Here is a 22493-nt window from a genome sequence, read left to right on the forward strand (position 1 = left end):
AGCCCCGACTTCGCACGGGTACTTGTGTATATATTATGAGCAAATTTCATAAAACCTTTATAAATTGTGGCCTATATATTATTCCAATGTGTTACCTATATTACTGTTAAATTTCATACAAAGAAGAAAGTAAATAGTTTTTGTGTGCAACATACATCGACCCATACTTTCACATTTATGATATCAGTAGGACAAATTAAATTAAAAGCTTAATGGATTATAAAAGAATAATGATGGATTTCCAGGATATCACCGATATTATCCCGTATCGGCTTTTACACTTCCATTAACGTTTATGATAGTTAATATACCTGGAAAATAAAGGTTGCAAGGATAGTTATTTTATGCTTACATTAACGTTAAATGTGCTTTATATACTGGGAATTTATAATTTGCAAGAGCACTATCGAAAATACCGCATTTTTTTATGGTATAGGTTGGCGGACGAGCATATAGGCCACCTGATGGTAAGTGGTCACCATTACCCATAGACAATGACGCTGTAAGAAATATTAACTATTCCTTACATCGTCAATGTGCCAACAACCTTGGGAACTAAGATGTTATGTCCCTTGTGTCTGTAGTTACACTGGCTCACTCACCCTTCAAACCGCAACACAACAATACTGAGTACCCTTATTTGGCGGTAGAATAACTGATGAGTGGATGGTACCACCCCAGACGGGCTTGCACAAAGCCCTACCACCAAGTGAAACTATTATTTACCTTTTGAAATAATGGAATACCATTCGGATTCTCAGAGTTAAGATAATGAGTAGTTTGTACCGATTTGCATGAGTGCGCCACTCCGAGGTCCCGGGTTCGATTCTCGGTCGAATCAATGTAGAAAAAGTTCATTACTTTTCTATATTGTCTTGGGTCTGGGTGTTTATGGTACCGTCGTTGCTTCCGATTTTCCATAACACAAATGCTTTAGCTTTACTTTCTTTGGAATCAGAGTAAGTAAGGAATATCCAATATAGTTTAAATGTTTTTAGTCTTTTTGAAAAAAGAATTATAATTATTTTTTCCATTTTTTTTATTAAATATACTTATCGCTTCCAGCGTTTCTAGTTCTGAAGTTACGAGTGTAAAGTATTGTTATAGTTTTATTTGCCCGGATTCAATGTCGTGGTCTCGTGAGGTTATTCTGTTATCATTCGATATGTTTTTGTTAAATCATGCCCGGATGTACAAAGTCTACTTAATTTTTTGATAGAAATATCTCTTGAAATAGATTTTTATTTTTTGCTTAAAAGATTTTATCGTATTTTAATGAATATAGACAGTAGACATCGTGAATACCGAGTCAGTATTTATAAAGTTGAATATTATTAGGTAGCAATTACGAACAGAAAGTAAACTTCTCATTATATTTAGTTATTATTATTTAATGTATTTTCAACAGCGATTACAATAATAAAACGAGTGATATTTATCTAGTATATCGAACGATCTCAGAATACCGCCTTACTTTTTTTATTCATCTCACCGCTTCGCTCGCAACAGATCTTGGTGTTCATTTTTTCGAAAGCTATCACTATAAAAGCGTTTTGTTTCCCTTTCTTGCTTAATTCCTGACGATCGTCTAACGAAAATGTATCGAAAAATTATTATAACCGTTGCCCTGTTCGAGGTGGCATTCGCTTCGTTTCTCGATGGCGATTTCAAGCTGCTTGATGGTGTTAAACTGGTATCCGTTCGAAATTCAAACAGCATAGAAGATGGAAGGTCGCTCGGAAACAAGCCGCTTTACAGAATAGCGAAGTTCCTCCAGAACCACGAGTTACACGTCAAATTGCCGAATTTAATCGAGAAGGACAAGATCACTCAGATCTTCTCGGAATCGATGAAAATTATCGACGATTCGAATAAGGAAAACAATGGTAAGTGAATAAAATAATATTTATGATTCAAATAAAATGACAAAGTTCTTTTTTTAATTAATTTTAAATCGATAGAAAAAATTCGATATTTTATTGAAATGATAATACGATTATAGTGAATATGTTCGATTTTAATCAGACGGTTTATTATTTATTCTATACTCCTTAATTGGATTAATGAATGAATTGAATGAACACGATAACTTCCTTACGAAAATATTGGAACAAATTCATTTCCGGGAATATTATATTTTGACAATTACGAAGTTCAGCTTGTTATATTCCGAACATGAAACAAGTAATTTCTTTAAAAACGAAATAATTCATAATTGTTTTAACTAACTGTGTCCATCTCATTTTTTTTTTTTTTTTGATTAACTATTAACTAACCACAGTATCGAATTGTAGAGCCCAATAAAAAATAACAAATTAAAAACATACAGCAAAAAGGTATTATATATTCAAATAAAATTCCATCCCATGTTCATTGCCTAGCTGTGATGGATATTCACTTGTATTACTTATCGAGAGATCGTGTTAAGCAAAAACAGTACAGATGTTTAAAACATTATTTCTATATTAAATACGCGATGTGACTTTCATTTCATTAAACCGTCACTTCTGAATGTGATTCACGTCATTCACTTAAAACAGACAAAAAATATAAATTCGTTATAACTTTTACTAACAACAAAAGTCATCGCAGTCATCAACTGTGCATAGGGAAGTAAATACAAAATTATTTGCAATACGGCATGCGATTGTCTTTACAAGTGAGTTCCTGAACGGTACGTTTCCTTGTATAAGTTTAACCGACAACGTTGAAAAGTATAATGTATTAAAATTAAATATCATACATTCAAAAATCGAAACGAAATTTTACTTTATTCAAGTAGGCTTTACAAGCAATTTGAATCGTCATTTGACAACTGTTTTAAGTGAAGCTACCACAGTTTCGGAAAGTAGATTGTACCGAGAATAACCGGCAAGAAACTCAGTAGTTACTCTATTTTCTACATTTAAAAATACAGTCATGTTAGTTCATTACAATTATATATGTATCTGCCTGGAAGTCAATAAGTATTAATTCCGGGTTTTTTTTCGTCTGTATAATCTTGTACTAAATAATATGCTTTCTTTACAAAAGTATTTTTACATTATTAGCAGTACGGATTCAGAGTTAGGAAGTAGTTTTTTTAATTCTTTTTATTGTCTGTATGAGTTAACCCATTAGCTTGGGTCTTTCTGAAAAAAAAAATAATGTGAATCAAATGTGAAACTACCGCTGGTTGCAAATGTGGCAACAAGCAAAAAAAACCGTTATATATTTTGCGAACTAATTCACGTTCTTTATTCAAATATAATACATTCAAACACAAGGCGGTTTCTAATTTACATATAATTGATATCTGAAGCTATCACATTTATATACATTATACAGCATTACGTCAATATAATTTCAGATGTTATTGCTATTATAATATGTGCATATATGTTGTGACCTGTCTGCCCAAGGCTATTTTGAAGCGATCACTGCTTTAGACATTAGGCGTATAGTTGGGGTAAGAAAAGGTTCGTCACCTTAAGATCTATTTTCGTGTGCTCAGTATGAACCATAATCTGTTTTACCGATCGAGAATGACATATTGCGTCGCTATGATTTAATGTTTAGATTCAAAAGGTACTAAGCGTTTAAGACTTGATAAAGGAATGAGTTTGAAAACTGACGAATATTTTCTTACTCTGACTGTACAATAAATAATATATATAAAGAAATATTGTAATGACTCGTTTAAAAATAATCGGATTAATGTGTTAGTTTAAACATGGAATTCCAATTCAACAGTAAAGACTCTATGGTAATTGTTTCATTCCTAGTATATGTTACTATCTATGACGTCGTTAGTTTGATTGTAACATTTAGATTACAAATGTTCCTTGCAGTTGAGAGAACGCTTAGAACATTGAATATTTGCTAGTAGCACGAGGATATCTACTTGCTAGCAAAAATCGATACCTCCAACGCATTAAGTCGTATGACAGAATTAGTGATTTTTCAGGAGAGCGATTTTTAACTCTCATCTTCACATTGTTCAGCCACCAAATACAGTTTGTGATTAATTTTGTTATTCAGCACAGTAAGAGAGTATAATAAAACTTTTCCATTGATTTCAAAATTTATATTTTAGTGAAAATCGGTAAGAAGTAAAACCTTACGACTTCATTCGTGTTGTCACAAAGTCTTTACTACGAAACGATGCATATAATCGTAAGTTTTAGCAACGGCGTATAATCCACAAACGGCGACCACGCATATAGTCGCAACTTCTGTGTTACAACGTTTTGCGTCGGAAATTTGTAGCATTTTTTGTTTTTTTTTTACATTATACGACGTCGGAACTGAGCCATGGTTCACGTGTGGGCGCTCGAATGTATCAAAGCAAATCGTCGGAACTAAAGACACGACGACATATATGCGCGGTAGTTCAATTATGATAAGACTATTAGCGTGTTCAAATCTGTTTATTTAAAGAAAATATGAAAATATGGTTTTCACGTATACACATACGTGAAAACCATATTTTCATATTTTCTTTTCTTTAAACTATTGCAGATTTAAATTATATTATCACTTGGTGGTAGGGCTTTGTGCAAGCCCGTCTCAGTAGAAACCACCCACTCATCAGTTATTCTACCACCAAATAACAGTACTCAGTATTATTGTGTTTTAGTTTGAAGGATGAATGAGCCAGTGTACCTACCGCCACAAGGGACATAACATCTTAGTTCCCATGGTTGGCACATTGACGATGTAAGGAATAGTTAATATTTCTTACAGCTTCATTGTCTGTGTGTGATGGTGACCACTTACCATCAGGTGGCCTATATGCTCGTCCACCATAAAAAAATGTTACTAAAACCGCTCGAATACCCAAGCAATGTTATGAGTTATGCTGAAAAAGGTATGCCTTATACCGTAGATCTGTCTATCCAAATATTCGTCGTATTATTTGTCTTTGTTTTCCTTTTCTTTAATTTTATAAGCAGCATTTGTGTTTTGTTTTAGTTATGTCTTAAATTTATTATATAATTTACTTTAAAATTTGATTTTATATAGGTTTGTTTGGTATCAATTTTTGAACGTCATTGTTGTGTACACCTATAAAGATGTATCACCTCGAATATCACCCATATTATATTATATTTTTAAGTGTTTAGTGATAAGTCGATTGTGTAACTTTTGCAATAAATAAGACAAGTATGATGTATACGTTACTATGACGAACAGATCAACTCTATAAAATGATACTACAATGTAATTCGCATAGAATATTGACAAGGAATATGTACAAGAGATCTTATCGCTAAAACAATAACAGATACTATAAGGATATACGAAACAAATGATATCCTAATTTGTTAAAATAGATATAGCTATTACATTTGTCAGTAACAGTTGTTACTTAGCGTGTGTGTAGTTAAAAAGTTCTCGCTTTCTTTCTTACATGGACATCTTGATATTGGAGAGAAGAAGACAGAAAATTGCTGAACAATATATTTAAGTAAGACCGATAATTTAACAACCTATTCAGGTGATATGTAATGGTAAAAAACATAATATTCGATTTTTAAATTGAATATTTTCGAAGGTAGACCCCAAATAATAACATCTCTAACTCGAGAAGTACTTAAAATATAAAATAAAGTTCTTAATGAAATTTAAAAACGATACAATTTTCTACCAAATTGATTTTAATATATATTTTCGTAAAACGCGCAATTTATGACATATTTATATAAACGTTATTCATAATGGCGGACAACGTTCGCTCCTACCCGAGGCGAAATCTTGTATATTTTAAATTTAGGGACTACCTACCCTAACATATTTTAATGAAAGAAAATATTATTAAATTATTTTCAAGCAATTTTTATAGTAACGAATTTCATACATACATATACATATATACTCAACGATACTAGATTAGAAATATACATATATAAACAGCTCGAAAGAACACAACTTGCTTCTATGTTAGATAAAAATCTACATCATTAGTGAGCTAACAAATATTTATAACCAGAATAAACTTTCGTTATGTCTGTCTGTACAAATAAATCACAGGAAAGCGGCTGTCAATTACTTATAAGTCTTTGTGTTTACGAAAAATAATAGAAGTTCTGGTTGGTAAAGTTTACCCTTCAAGATATATTTATTTGCTTTGTATACACCTTTCATTTCGAAAGAAGTTATTTTGACTTACAGTGTTACAGTTAGAAATCTACGTAAGGAAAAACCGTTATTTTCCCTTCGATATTTCCTTCTCTTTTTTTCTGTTCTCTGTCTTTATCTATTGTATACATGAAACTGAAACTCAAATTCTTAATTTCCTTTATTCAAAATAGTAGCTTACTTATTGATAATCACATAACTACCACCGGTTCGTAAAAGGACACACCCACACCTGAGATAAACCGTCGAAAAAAAGTCAGTGGGTCTCCTTGTTTTGTCACACTAGTTACATACATATATTGAATATGAATAGAAATAGCCAAAAATAATTATGCCAATGTCATTGAATTATCTTGTTGTTAATTTATTTTATTATGTTTGTTATTTAATACTTTATTCCAAAAAGCAACTTTGTTCCGATCGGGTCTCCCACTTGCATTATTGTTAAAAAAACATTATATATGTCTCGTTTATGTATTAAACAGCTATGTACTGTTGTGATTTAGTGTAAGGACATATTTAGACATTTTCTGACATTTTTAACTTTGCCGTTTCGTAAATTCAAATCGTTTAGAAAAATACATTGGTAAAAAAGGCATATTATTCGATACAAGATTCTGTAGATGATAAAAAAGCCTGGAATTAATACCTGTTGACTTCCAAGCAGGATACATTATATACCTATATAATTGTATTAAACTAATATTATTGTAGTTTTTTAAAGTTGAAAAACAATAACTACCGAGTTTCTTGCCGGTTCTTCTGGGTAGAATCTACTTTCCGAACCGCTGGTAGCTTCGCTTAATTGTTAAATGACGATTCAAAAGTGCTTGTAAAAGCCTACTTGAATAAATTTTATTTTGATTTTGATTACAACAACAAGGAAAAGGGGTCTCATATTATTGAGACGCCCTTTTTCACAGCGACATTATGTTTTGCAATTCGACATCTACTGACCTGAGTTATCTATACTATGTAATTCAAAAAGGCAAGAAAAACAACCGAACGAACTTTCTTTGAAATTGTGACGTCAACCAGTTGAGTCCTTTCTTAAGGGAGCAATACGAAACAATACATAAACATTTTTTTTTACATATATTATTTTTAATTTAGATTTAATAACCAAAAAGTATTTATATAAAATAAAAATTACGATATATTTGTTGCAATGTTGGTATTTCTATTTATATTCGAATCACATTATAAGCTTATGACATGAATGCGATTTAAGATAAATGCTACAGTTTCCGATTCCCATCGAACATCGGCTGAGAAATCTAGGATAATCCAAAGTGTCCACTTTAGATTATCGTACGTGTCTGCCATAGCATTGGAGAATTAACTATCTCAATTTCACAAGGCTTGCCTTCTAAGAGTATATTCTTCTAATTCAAAAAGTAAATTTTATCCAAATTCAAATACTTAGGCATTATTTTAAAAGTCTGATTTCGATATTGATCGTAACAATAACAGACATAATTTAATATTGAATCAATATTTTGAAATTAGAACGTCTTTTTTAAGGGATATATGTATCGTATATCGCTTCGGCTTATCATCATAAGAATCGTCTAAGATATCTCATATTCAAGAAACTTTTCTTACGTTTTCAGGAACCGGACGAGGTAAGGGCGATGGTGGAGCTGGCTCCTTGGCTTTACTAGGCCTCATGTTTGCCAAAACCATTGGTGCTGCTGGTATAGGAGGTCTCGGTCTATTGACTATGAAGGTAATCCTTAATTCTTAATATTATCTACTTCCATGACTTCTGTAGATGCAAGTACATATACTTATAGAAGATTATCTATATGAATAATTTCGAAACGCGCGGTAGACTGGTATCTCGACTGTTAAATATCAGATACTAACTTCATACTTACTTATACTTATCATGCAGTAATGAGAAATTCCATACTGATATATATTAATTAATTTAAAAAAGACGAAGGATGTTTGTCGATCTGAAAAGGTTAAATAAAACAAAATCGTTCACTTCAATGAGTTCAAAATGTAAAGGATACAACTGTCAAATGACTTGTAGAAACTAGCTTACTTTTCACAACATATGGTGTTTTGTGATCGAGCTAACCATTGTGTGTTTTATTACTTTCTTAAAGTATACAACAACAGCCTGTAAATTCCCTGGGCTAAAGGCCTCCCTTTGAGGAGAAGATTTTGGAACTTATTCCACCACGCTGTTCCAATGCGGGTTGGTGGAATACACATGTGGCAGATTTCTATGAAATTTGTCACATGCAGGTTTCCTCACGATGTTTTCCTTCACCGCTGAGCATGAGATGAATTATAAAGTCAAATTAAGTACATGAATCAGCTTGCTGGAGCTTGCCTGGGTTTGAACCCGCAATCATCGGCTAAGATACACGCGTTCTAACCACTGGGCCATCTCGACTCTTAAAGTATAGATTTGAAGAGTTCCATAAATTCTTTTAAGAAGCTTTTTACACAACTACCTGAAGTTTCAGCCAACAATTTATATAAATATGATAATTATTATCTTATATACTAAAGTCCGAAGTGCATTGAATTTATATACTACAAAATATGCCTGCTATAAGCATGCTACAAGAATAACATATTGAATAAATTGTAATAATATATAGTAGGTATGTAAATTAGAAACAAAAATGTGCGACAAGATCTATATGTAGCGCGTTAATTACAATCGCTGTACCATTTAAGTCGAATTTGCATATGACGTGCGCAAATGAGAGCATTCGCAACACACGCATGCTTACGAACAAACGTACCGTACATTCGCTTACACTGTATTTATAAGAAATAATATAATTAAGTAACAGCTGGTAAGCCCTCCAATAATGGGTAAAGGCCTTTTGAGGAGAAATTGATAATTCTCCACTGCTAGACTAAGGTTTTTTTCCTATTTGAAGAGAAAGTTTGATGATTTTGCCAGCACGTTACTCCAATGCCAGTTATAAATCTGGTAGATTTTAATCCGATACATGCAAGTTTCCTCACAATCTTGTAGCTTATGGCAAAGCATGAGATACAACACAAATTTATACAGACCGGGTACAAACTTACAAATTACACTGTATTATTATATATACAACCCAAAATGTCCTAATAGAATGACTACCCTACAAGCCTTACCTCTAGATTCTAAAACACTGATTAAAGTGTTATTCATCAATGTGACAATGATCTGCATGGTTATTGGTTAGTGGCAAAAGATGACGTAATAACCAACCAATGAGGTTGAAGCTAAATTAGTATATCAAAATTATCAACAAATTATATACTAAGTGTGTATATAATCCAATCGACTCTGAAGTGCGAATTATTTTCGTAAAAAAAATGCTTGAGGTACAAAAAAAAGGAGATTTTTAAAACAGTCTGTTTTCTACGCCAGAATTTGTATTACCTAATAAGTATATAAGAAAATTATTGTTATACTACATGATTACTCACGCCTCAATTAATACATAGATAATAATAGGATGTTTCAATATGTCATATATTTACATAGAAGATTTATATATAGTATTTATGGATGTGTGTGTGTGTCATCTTTCCTCTCGCCTATCCACAGTTTATGTGAGTGATGTCGTGTACAGGGGACGGAAATATGTAACAGGAAAGCATGTAAACGCGCGCTATTTGATTTGACCAATGAGCGCGCGGTGCTAGATTTCGCCGTCCAATAGAAATCATTTTCTGAAAGGACAAAGTGTTGCTTATAATTTGTTTAATAATAAGTAAAATGTCACATCTTACATTGTAAACGACTACCGTAAAGAACGATCTTTTATTGCTTTTTTTTTATCAACATTTATTGCAGAACATATGAAAATATCCTATATTGTTTTGTTTTGATTAGTGTACGCAATTATAAATATGAGTCAACATCACATACATTACTCTGATCCCAATGTAAGTAGCTAAAGCACTTGTGTTATCGAGAATCAGAAGTAACCATAAACACCCAGACCCAAGACAACATAGAAAACCAATGGTAATCTACATTGACTCGGTCGGGAATCGAACCCGGGACCTCGGAGTGGTGTACCCATGGAAACCGGTGTATACACCACTCGACCACGGAGGTCGTCAATTGGCTAAAGTAAATAATCCTATACGGAAATCCACGACATTTAGAGACACTGCACAAATGTATAATATTGTAATCAATACATACAATTTGCTTTTTATAGCCAATAATTGGTTGTCGATCTAATTGGAAAAAGTGAATACTTCACTATTTGTTCAGACGCCGTGACGGCGACGTTGGGAATCATTTCAACGTTTGTAAGGAGAGTTTCTGATTCTATTAACTTAGAACAGCGACAATGGAGAAGCATCAAATCTATTTATTTAACTCAGAACATCCTTAAATATATAAATTATTCATGAATGCACGAAATCTTTTCACTATTCCGCGCGGTAATGATTTTGTAAAGTACATGCAACTAAAGCATATAATAATTAAAAATACATTTTGAAAGACCTATATAATCTTAAAATCTTTCGTTCAATTTAAATTTCGAACGTTAAATACATCCAAATTATAACAATATAAGTAATAATAAAAATGTTCCCAAATCCGCCCACGATGGGCAATCTTTTAATATTAAAAAATTACGCGGCAAATAATATTATAGTGTACGAATGTGTGTGTGTGTGTGTGTGTGTGTGTGTGCGTGTGTGTAAAGACGTTTACAAACACACACTCTCGCCTGCTTACACCGAGAGAGATGGCAAAGTCGCTGAAAAGCTACAAAAAAAAACAAAAAAGGATTTATTGAACCTGAAAATGCAATATTATATAGTATCATATGATCGACAATTAAAATTTAAAATCTGGTAATGTTGTTTTTAAATATAGAACACAGATATTTTTTTTCTTTAAATGGATTGGAACCTTGTTATCTTGACTTCGCATAAATTTTAAGCAATCTGTGATATCGTGAAAACCGTTCCTTGTACAGAGACAACTCACACCCAGCGGGAATACATCGTAGGTCACGAGATATACGATACATGTTTCAAATTCTCTGAAACGGAGGAGGTTTTTGTAATTATAGATATAATAAACCTTTTTCGAGTTATTTTAGATTATTTGATTTATTTACTAAGAAAACAACGTTTAATTCATTAAAATAACCTAAATAATAATTAATAACAATAATAAATAAAATAAAAAAAAGTATACAAAGCCTCATTGCTAAAAAACAAACTCAAAAAAATATTACACATTGATAAATTATTACTGCTCACTTAAGTTTAAATAATGAATCGTTTTTGAAAAAAGAACATGTTCTATGTTTCCATCATAGATACGGAACTCATCGTAGAACAAGAATGTAAATTATCACAATGAGATATGCCACATTGACTTTGAATCATTATAAAACTTATATAAATAGAGGTCATAATGGCGAATCCATACTTGGTTATCAACATTTCATGAATAAGATACGATTTGAATTTTTGAAATACTGATTTTTTTACACTGTGACAACAAATTTGCACTCCTTATTGATTCAATTCAAATAGAATGAATGAAGTGGAATTGAACTATGAAGCGTCTTTCTTTTAATAGCCAGAATAAAATACTTTAAAACCTATATGCATTGTCTACGACTCGACTCGGCCGGGAATCGAACCCAGGACCACTGAGCGTACTCATGAAAACCGGTGTAGACAACACTCGATCACGTAAGTCGTCATTATATATTATTTACATTAAGATGACCACAGAAAATATCTGCGAATACGCCACTATAGATTAGGTTAGTTTTTTTTATTACAAAAAACAGTATCCAAACCTAACTTATATTAATACATCCATTTTTAGTGAGTGCCGGTAATACATATCGGATAATAGCTATCTTAACCATAGACTCACTGCTCGAAAGTACCTAATTTCTTTTCGTGGTGAGAACAAATCATTTCTTGTTTCGTCTACGTCATAAAATTTTATCCGAACGCCAGACCGAAATAAAACTAAGAACGACGTCTGGTGTTGTTTTATTACTGATTAATTTTATTTAAAGGGTTTATGTACTTTCGTCTCAGGTAAAATAATAATGGTGATTACAATTACAACAATAAATTGAGCTTACTTTGTAAGATTACTTGGTATTAAAGTTTTGTGTAAGCCCGCTTGGTAAGTATAGTACGGCACAATTTAGATGTAGCATCGGAAAATGCAATAAAACCGATTAATGCGGATTCACACAACCAATAGAAACAGCTCCCTATCGCGCCATTCGACGCTATTCGTCGCTATAGATTCTCGCGCCAGTTCAACACGAGAAAGCAATCGACGTGTCAAATTGACGAAGATATTAGGTCATATGATATTACAAGTTAGTACGTTTGTGTAAAGATCATATTCACATGAGAAATAAATATTGATAATTTGTGATAGCGTACTTAATTCGGATTTGATCGGTTTTACGAATTTTGCCGATGCTACATCTAAGTTGTGTAGTACAACACATACTCATCTGATATTATACCGCCAAACAATAATACTTACTGTTGTTTCATTTAGAACTGTGTGTGAGATTTGTGTGATTGTGTCAATATGGGTGGTGACCACTTACCATCAGGTGATACATTTGCCCTTCCGACTGAATTAAACAGTCGATAAAGTCAATAAAACTCAGTAATTTTATTCACAGTTGTATTACGAAAGTCACTACGACAGGATAGAAAGCATATTCCATGTTAAAGAGGTTATTGTTTAATATTTAGAATCAAACTATTTTTATTTTCGAGTAATAGATAATAATAAAATAACAAAAAAAGAAATTAAATAACCGCTCGTTTTGAAAATCGAATCAATTAGTGTAATTTATTTATCATCAAAATCGATTTATTTACTATCACTACGATATTATATTCGATTCGAATCGATAATTCAATCCTAAAATTTCATAACTATATTAAATTAAATTGTTATAAGAAATATTAAAGAAAGAAGAACAACTTTTTATTTCTTAATTTACTAATTTTAATTATCCAAAACTGTACGAGTGACGCTTGTCAGATAAAATAAAACAAAGTTGTTTATTGTTTCTCGAGAAATAAGTGACGAATTATAATTACTTTTTATACTTCGTTAAGTTTTCAACGAAGTATAAAAAATGTTTCAGCACGCTCGCTGAAATAAAACTCAGAGGCGTCCAGCGTTCCTTTATTAGCGCTCGACTTAATTGATTGCTAATAATGCTAGCGACTATAATTAATTATAATCCGTTCACGATAACTGAATTTATAGTAAGAGTTACATATGAAAACTAGTTCATCTATACATATAATAAAATTGGAGTGTCTATTTGTAATAATAAAATAACCGTACCATAATTAACTTGTTTGTGGTACTGTCCTTACTCCTGATTTTCCATAACACAAGTGCTTTAGTTACTTACTGTGGGATCAGAGTAATGTATGTGATGTTGTCCAATATTTATTTATTTAACTAAATGCAAATATATATGTTACATATACACGGTACTACACCAAAATCAATTTTCGTCTGTCTGTGTTATTGTTCCGGCTATTCTCGGGAACGGCTGGACATATTTTGACGGAACTTTCACTGGCGAGAGGAAGAAATATTAACTATTCCTTACATGGTCAATGTGCCACCAACCTTGGGAACTAAGATGTTATGTCCCTTGTGCCTGTAGTTACACTGGCTCACTCACCCTTCAAACCGGAACACAACAATAATGAGTACTGTTATTTGGCGGTAGCATAACTGTGGGTGGGTGTAGTGAGTGGGTGGCACCTACCCAGACGGGAAAATAACTTTTTTGTTAAATTCAAACACGCACGAAGTCGCGGTCACAGATAGTTGGAAATAACTGTTACAAATTAAAATTAGAAAGTTGTATTCGAAAACAAAAAAAAATTAATTTTTTTTATCATAACGGTCATAGTTTTGTGCCTTAAGTGTACATTATTGTACTTATTGTTTTAGTGTCCCTACATTTTTTTATTACCGAGCTGCATCACAGTTTTAGAATACTTTTCTATAAGAATTTAGTATTCATATTCAATATATTTAATTAATGAACTATAGTGAATAAAAATTGCCCTTTGGATTGTATCACTGGCGTCGAAGGATTTAAAAAAAAAAACGATCGTTTTTCTACTCTTAACTGTAACTATTTATATTTATATACTTCATATAATATGTCTAGAGCATATTGTGTAGACACACAGGAATAATGTCATTACTCTCGCAAACCGATGGGTTGAATTTAAAAAATGAATGTTCTTCCTTGAAACTCAAACTATTGCTACATCAAATTTCCCTTAACTGATAATAGATACAGCTACATACAAATGTATTAGTATATATGTACAATATCGTACGACAAGAACTTTGGAAACTTACAGCCTTATATGTTAACTCTTACTTATTTAGTTACAATCTATCTGTCTCTTTCTGTCATAGTTGATTTGACATAAGAGAAAAGATGACAAGAACATTTATAAGAGAAACTCTTGACATATGCATAACTTATATACAATTAATGGGTAGGAAATTGTAATATGTTTAAGATGAATATAAGTTAAACATAATTAAACTGTAGTTCGAATCTGTGAGAAATTTCCGTGTCTCACTCGTGAAATTTAGAAAACCAACATACATACGTCATTTTTTTACGTGACGATTACAAAAAAAATTTCATACCACATAATTATAAATTATTATAAAACATTATGAGAAATGTTATTTATCTAAGTATTTTCTTCTCAGGCATTAGCGGTATCAGCTCTCGCTTTGATGCTGTCAGCGATCGTCGGAATCAAGAAGCTTACCTCGCATGATGACCACGACGACCATCAGGTTATATATGCTGGTCACCACGGCCACCACAGGCGACGGCGGGACATCAACACGCCACTACCGTACCAGGGCTGGAAGGAATACCAGCAATAGATTTAACTAACTTATTTATTTAATTTATTGTAAATAAATATTTATTTTCAACTTTATTTGATGTATTATTTTGAAATATTATATATACTAATATTATAAATGTGAAAGTAACTCTGTCTGTCTGTCTGTCGGTATTTTACTACCAATCCACAGACCGAATTTGATGAAATTTTGTATGAAGCAAATTTAAACTCCAAGGAAAGACATCGCTTAACACAACAACAACCTGTAATTTCCCACTGCTGGACTAAATGCCTCCTCCATTAAGGAGAGGGTTTGGAACATATTCCACCACGCTGTTCCAATGCGGGTTGGTGGAATGCACATGTGGCAGAATTTCTATGAAATTTGTCACATGCAGGTTTCCTCACGATGTTTTCCTTCACCGCTGAGGACGAGATGAATTATAAACACAAATTAAGCATATATATATAGTGGTGCTAAGCTGGGTTTGAACCCGCAATCACTGGGCCATCTCAGCTCACCTGATGCTGTACCCAACTGTAAACTTATGTGGTGGTGTATCACACCTTACTTGAATTTATTTCCTACTTTTTCTGAATATTTTGGTGGTGGCGATGGTGTTTTGAAAAATTATAAAAAAATAAATAAACTCCTCACCAATTGACAGCAGGGATATCACGTCTGAGCTCATTGGAATGGCCTCTATGAAAAGGTTATATAATTCAATGATTATTTTACAGTATTAATTTAATTGTATACTAACTCGCTTCCTACTCGCGGAGGTTGGATTAGATTCTGCTGACATTTTTTTTTATTAAATTTTATCTCCGAAATTGTAATTACTTTTCCAAATAAAAGTAGTCCAATGAATTTCAACAAAAGCGGTCTTGTCGTTTTCAAGAATAGCCGGAACAGTCATACATAAATTTAAATTGTTGTTATGTGTTCTTATGTTGAAAATAACGTATATTCCTATGTACTTAATAAAGAGCTGTTACACTTAAATTACCAAAAGACACATCAATTGACGACTATGACGACGTGGTCGTTTAGTGTGTACACCGGCTTTCATGGGTACGCCACTCCTTGACGTAGGCAAATTTCATTAGTTCTCTATGTTGACTTGGATTTTTTTTTAACATTGCCGTTTAGTAAATTCAAATGGTTTGTAAAAAATACATTGGTAGAAAAAGCATATTATTCAATACAAGATTTTATAGATGATAAAAAAGCGTGGAGCTAATATCTGTTGACTTCCAAGCAGGATATATTAATTTAAATAATTGTATTTAACTAACATGACTTAGTAATTTTAAATGTTAAAAAAGAGTAACTACTGAGTTTCTTGTCGGTTCTTCTCGGTAGAATCTACTTTCCGAACCGGTGGTAGCTTCACTTGGTTGTAAAATGACGATTCAAAAGTGCTTGTAAAAGCCTACTTGAATAAAGTTTATTTTGATTTGATTTGAGTGTTTGTGGTACCGTCTATCTACTGGGATACTACTACTACTACATTGTGACCAGACTAATGTATGTGATGTTGTCCAATATCTATACATATAATAAAATTGGAGTGTCTGTTTCTAACATTAAAATAGGCCCTTTTTACTCAATGCATATGTATATACACGGTGCATATATCAAAATAACAATTTTTACCATTTTTGTCGGTCTGTCTGTCTGTCTGTTTGTTCCGGCTAATCTCTGGAATGGCTGGATCTATTTTGACGGGACTTCCTCTGGAAGATAACCAATATAATAAGAAGTTACTTAGGCTAAAATAATATTTCTTTTCTTATTAAATTCAAACGCGTACAAGGTCGGGAATAGCTAGTTAATTATAAAAAAAATATGCTTATTCGAATAAATAATTTGATTTAAAATATATCTCTGGATCGATCAACAAAACTTTCGACGAGAGATCGAAGTGGAATACTGCGGCGTGTTTTGTCGTCTTTGATAAATTAATTTTATTTTATCCTAGAAGACTAACTCGGTTAAAGTTTAAAACTTGAATAAGCTAAACGTCGTTTGAGTCTAAGTTACACAAAGGCGGATAAGTCGTTTGAATGCAATTAATTTAAAATAGACGCTATTGATCTGTGAAAAAGACTACCCTTATTACATCTTTACGTTTATCATTAATCATTGGAACCTAACCTGCTGAATAGCCAAGAGAACCCTTTTTTATGATATAGGTGGCAAACGAGCAGGAGGCTCACCTGATGGAAAGTGACTACCACCGCCCATGGACATCTGCAACACCAGGGGGCTAGCAGGTGCGTCGCCGGCCTTTAAGGAAGAAATACGCTCCTTTCTTGAAGGTTCCCATGTCGTATCGGTTCGGAAAAACCGCCGGCGAAAGCTGGTTCCACAAAGTGGTTGTAAAATATCTTGCAAAAAATAATACAATAATACTTTTACAAGTATGTTTTTAACAAATTACCTTTTATACGACAATATACAGTGTATAGGATTTTTTAAATTAACATGGTTATTTTTATTATTGAAGTTATTATTTTTTTAAATTTTGTTGACATGTTTTTTAATTTTGTTCAGTGGAGCTCGATACTTCGAATTTAATAACTTTAATAATGTTTATTTTTTATTTTATTTGGGAAACAAACAGTACAATAAGTCTTAATATTAACAAATACAAATTAAATCACAAGCCAATCAAGTTTCCACTCATACAGTATTTTGTCAATTTTGTCAATCAAGGGACTCGTATCGCTTCTTTCTTTTGATTGTTGATGCGCGTGTCCGTGGCTGACACCGGCTCCAAAAATAACGATAAGTGTTGACATTATATAATCGTAAATCGACTTTTTAGTAATCCAATATTTTTCATTGCATTTTACTTAAGGGAACTCTAAAAAATATTTTAAATACGTAATTACTTTTTTTTACTTTTTAGTTCATATTAATTTGTTCTGAAATAGTGTATTACTTCAAGTCGGTTTTTCTTAATGTTAAAATTTTTATTTATTTAAAGTATAGTTGGCAAAGAGGCACGAAGCTCATCTGATGGAAATTGATATTTAAGAAATGCGTAAGTTTTTTAAGGTTCTGAAGTCGTATCGGTTCGGAAAAACCGCTGGCTAAAGCAAAAAAGTAGTTACGCGAGGCAGAAATGCCTTCGAAATCGCGCTGCTGTGGACATTCTGACATCTACATACTTCGGGTCGAACTCGTGTGCTATAATATAATATATAAACTGTATTTAAAATTATCTCACCCTTCAGACCAAACTACCCAATATTATAAACAATAGTGAGTGTGTACAGTGGCGAGTTAAGATGACTCATTGTTTAGAATGCGTGCATCTTAACCGATGATTGCGGGTTCAAACCCAGGAGAGCACAAGTGAATAAACAACTGAAACAAATTTAAGTTTATAATACAACTCATGCTCAGCGGTGAAGGAAAACATTGTGAGGAAACTTGTATGTGTCTAATTTCCAATCTAATTTATGGAATATGTTCCAAAACTCTCCTCTAAGGGAGAGGAGGCCTTAACCCAGCAGTGGCAAATTTACAGATTGTTTTGGGTACAGCGGTGTCCTTGCAAAAAGTATCGCCCGCTATGTTGCTTGTTCTAATTTTAAAACAGAGTATAAATAATTACTTTCGACTTTCTTCAGTCGAAATATTTTCATAGATGAATAGTTCTTGCAAATCCATGTTATCCACGCATATGCTAGAATTTCGTTATCGTGCCAATTAAGAAAGTACGAGTAAGTTATTTGAACGTTAATCGAGATGTACGTATTTTAATGAATACATCGATTTCTTGTACATTTTTATGCGATTAAAATAACTTTATATGCGATTAAGATTATCTTTTCGTTTGTATAAAATTGTTGGTCGCCAATATACAAATATTGGCCCAGTCATAAACCATTTCTTACATCACCAATGCGCCACCAATCTTAAGTATTAAGATGTATTTGTCACTATTGTCTGTAACGCTGACTATGTGCCCTCTTATATGGAACACAACAGTCTTAGTTATTTTTGCATTATGGTACAATATGAGTACGTGATACCTATATGGGTTTGCACAAAGCTCTACCACGTGGAAAAGAAAGTATGTATGTAAGTAGATATATGTATTTACATTAAAGACTAAAGAGACAAACACAGATCATCCAAGGTGCGTTTCGTGATGTTATAATGAATCTGTAACCGTTGTTAATAATGATGCGGTTCCCTGGAGCGTCGGGTACGAGGTAGTTCCAACAGAATTCTGAACATGATAGCTAATAGACTGGATTGCATATACAAGAATCGTTGCTGTTCAGTTGCAAACGGGACGATACAGCAGTGATTCTTGTGTATAAAATAATATTTATTAAAAAGAAAAAATGTTAAATATAACATTGTGAATATAACTAACATAGGTAACAGAGTCACAGGTAACTTAGGTACAGGTACTTAGGTACAGGTAGGTAGGTATATTATTATTATTAATAATAGCCTTTTTAAAAATGCGCAAAATAAAGTCTCAATTATTGTAATCACTATATTTAATGATTTTAATGAATACTTAATTTATTCAAAAATCTATAAATAAAAATGCATCTTTTAAACGTTTGTCACGTGACATAAAACGTTCCTGATTGGCCGGATTTATGATGAAGTCACTTGCTTGTTATCCTTGTTTTCCTAGTATATGTACTCCATATTGTCCAAGTAGCGCGCGCAATTTAAATATGGAATTTTTAATATGATATTTTTCGGCAAATATGTACAAAAAATAAAAAAAATCAACTTTAACTGGGTTCCTGCACCTCTACTAAATGACATAAAATGGTTTTGATGTGATGAATTTCTCCAAATCGTACTAAAAATGTTAAAGATTACTATAATTCCAATTTGGATTTTGTTTTAAAAGAATTTCCCGAATAATTCCGATTCCTTTTGTGTGGTTCGAATTGAAAAGTTTGTAAGCGTCGTATGTATCCCTTGATCCGAGTTTTATACGTAAAGTATCATGAATAATTTCACAGAAATGTCGCTTTATAAACTATCGTCGAGACCGCTGAATATTTTTCCATGATATCACGTTAACGCGAAAATAAAAGTTTGCGTTTAATTTTACACTAGGGGCAGTCATAGTTTTGTCCCAATGGTGGTATTATATAGCATAGACCTGTGTAATCAAACTTGGTGAATTGTAAGAAGAATATTTGACAATATTTATTACAGAATAAAAATCAAAGTCCCCGTGCATGCTTAGATCTTTATAATAATACAACGGATTTTGATACGGTTTTTCAATAGATAGGTACATTAATTCATTATAATTCATGTACAATATTGTAGAGAAACACTGATAAAATTTTAGTGAAAGAAATTCTGCCACGTATGTAACGTGGCAGAATTTCTATGAAATTAGACACATGCAGGTTTTCTTATGATGTTTTGCCTTACTGCCGAGCGCGAGATTAATTATAAACACAAATTAAGCACATGAATGTTGAGCCCGTAATCATCGGTTGAGATGCACGCGTTCTAACCACTGGGCCATCTCGGCTCATTAATGAATATTTACGAATATATTACAGATCTAAAACGCAGGGAAATAGCGGTTTGTATTGTCTAATTATTGAAAAAATGTTAACGTTGTAACTTGTAAGACATTCTGTAGTATATTTAGTACAAATATTGCACCCGTACGAAGCCCGGTCAGGTCGCTAGTATCAAATATAACTCGAAGAAGGTGATGGAACCTGGATGCGGAATGTAAAATGGAAGGTTTGCCACACTAGAAACAGGGTCATCATGACTGTCATCCAGTAGATTGTGATTCACTGAGTATTTTATTTTTACTTTTAACAAAAACATCAACAACAGACTGTAAATTGCCACTGTTGGACTCAAGGCCACCTCTCCCTTTGAGGAGAAGGTTTGGAACATATTCCACCACGCTGTTCCAATGCGGGTTGGTGGAATACACATGTGACAGAATTTCTATGAAATATGTCACATTCAGGTTTCCTCACGATGTTTTCCGTCACCGCCCAGCACGAGATGTATTATAAAGACAAATTGAGCACATGAATCAGCGGTGCCTGCCTGGGCTTGAAACCGCAATCATCGGTTAAGATGCCTGCGTTCTAACCACTGGGCCAACTCAAGTCTATTTTTACTTTTATCTTCTCTAAATTGATTTAATTATTATCCACCTTTAACGAAATATTTTCTTATAATTTAAGAACAATTCAAAAATAAAGCTGCGTTTAAAAATATTGTTAGTGCAATTAATATTCATTCATTTGAAACAAAACTTTAGTATAGCGCCATCTATCGTCATCTTACTTAACCAAATCGTATTCGACATGCAATGATGTTGACGAATAGCACGTAGTTCATAAAACCACCAATAGATGGCAGAACTTAGTAATATTGCTATTTGACAAGTATTAAATTAAAAAAATATTCATACTATGTTTTAGTTTTATTTTGTAAATAAATTCAAATCATTCAATCATCGAATAAAATATAAAAATCGAACAATTCGTTATAATATAGAACGGTTTTTATAATTAATGTTGGCTGTCCCTTTCTGCCATCATTGATTGGAAGTCCGAGAGAAGAAGATAGAACGCTATCAGTGCTTATTTTTTCTATTTTCTAGAATCTACAGGAATCTATAGGAGTGATATCGTGTATTGGGACGGAAGTATGTAACAGGAAGCCGGGTGAGCGCTTGGTTTGGCCAATGAGAGCGCGTGATGTTTAAGTTGGCTGTTAGATGATATCAACCTGTTTTTTTTTTATATTTTGTAGTTTTAATGCCTTATTACTGTGATTATAGAAGTTACTAATCATTATAAGATGAACGTGCTCTACTTTTGTAAATAATACGTTCACTTTTTTTCTTAAAGAGAGTTTTTATTTCTTGCCAGTAACATGCCTCTGTAGATTGATCATGCATAATAATTATGATCTCAAATAAAATACTTAATAAGATATGAGTGATATTTGTACGTTAAAGGAAAGCATTTGATGTTATAAACAAAAAATATCTTTATTTTTCATATAATCTTAAAATAAGCTTAATAAGCGCTGGATAAATATTATTGTATAAGATTTATGTTATATTAGAGTTTTATTTGTATTGAAATTGATGGACTGGTGTGTAGTTATATTCACCAACAATCAGATTAACACGTTAGATAAAGCTACAAGACTTTAGTGACAGCTCTTTTTCAGCAGCATGATACTTAAGTGCATAAATTTATAATATATTCAGTAGTAAAAACTTTTGAAGGAAATATTTTTACGACTTGATATATTATAATCAACATTACCTATAAATTTTAATTTGTGAGTTTTTAAGTTAGCAATCTTGTGTTATTTATAATGTTAAGTTGTATTACATGATTACCCACCATCATATATTCTCCCCCGAAACAGCAATAATAAGTATTGTTGTGTTCCGTTTCGAAGGCACACAGAG

The 22493-nt window shown here is 32.5% G+C and overlaps 1 protein-coding gene across 1 annotated transcript; it reads left to right on the forward strand.

The window, feature by feature from the left end:
- The first annotated feature begins 1247 nt into the window (after nucleotides 1-1247).
- LOC124539817 lies at nucleotides 1248-15099 on the forward strand. Its single transcript, XM_047117175.1, has 3 exons — nucleotides 1248-1886; nucleotides 7734-7849; nucleotides 14879-15099. The coding sequence occupies exons 1-3, from the start codon at nucleotides 1598-1600 to the stop codon at nucleotides 15059-15061; spliced, it is 588 nt and encodes a 195-aa protein (XP_046973131.1). The 5' UTR covers nucleotides 1248-1597; the 3' UTR covers nucleotides 15062-15099.
- Nucleotides 15100-22493: the final 7394 nt, after the last annotated feature.

This window comes from Vanessa cardui, chromosome 23, assembly GCF_905220365.1.
Source record: "Vanessa cardui chromosome 23, ilVanCard2.1, whole genome shotgun sequence".
NCBI lineage: Eukaryota > Metazoa > Arthropoda > Insecta > Lepidoptera > Nymphalidae > Vanessa > Vanessa cardui.

Bases quoted from the DNA above. Each gene is read 5' to 3' on its own strand.
- LOC124539817 (XM_047117175.1), top strand. From the start codon at position 1,598: ATGTATCGAAAAATTATTATAACCGTTGCCCTGTTCGAGGTGGCATTC. The intron at 1,887-7,733 runs GTAAGTGAATAA...TTACGTTTTCAG, and splicing joins TTCGAATAAGGAAAACAATG to GAACCGGACGAGGTAAGGGC. The intron at 7,850-14,878 runs GTAATCCTTAAT...TTTTCTTCTCAG, and splicing joins TCGGTCTATTGACTATGAAG to GCATTAGCGGTATCAGCTCT.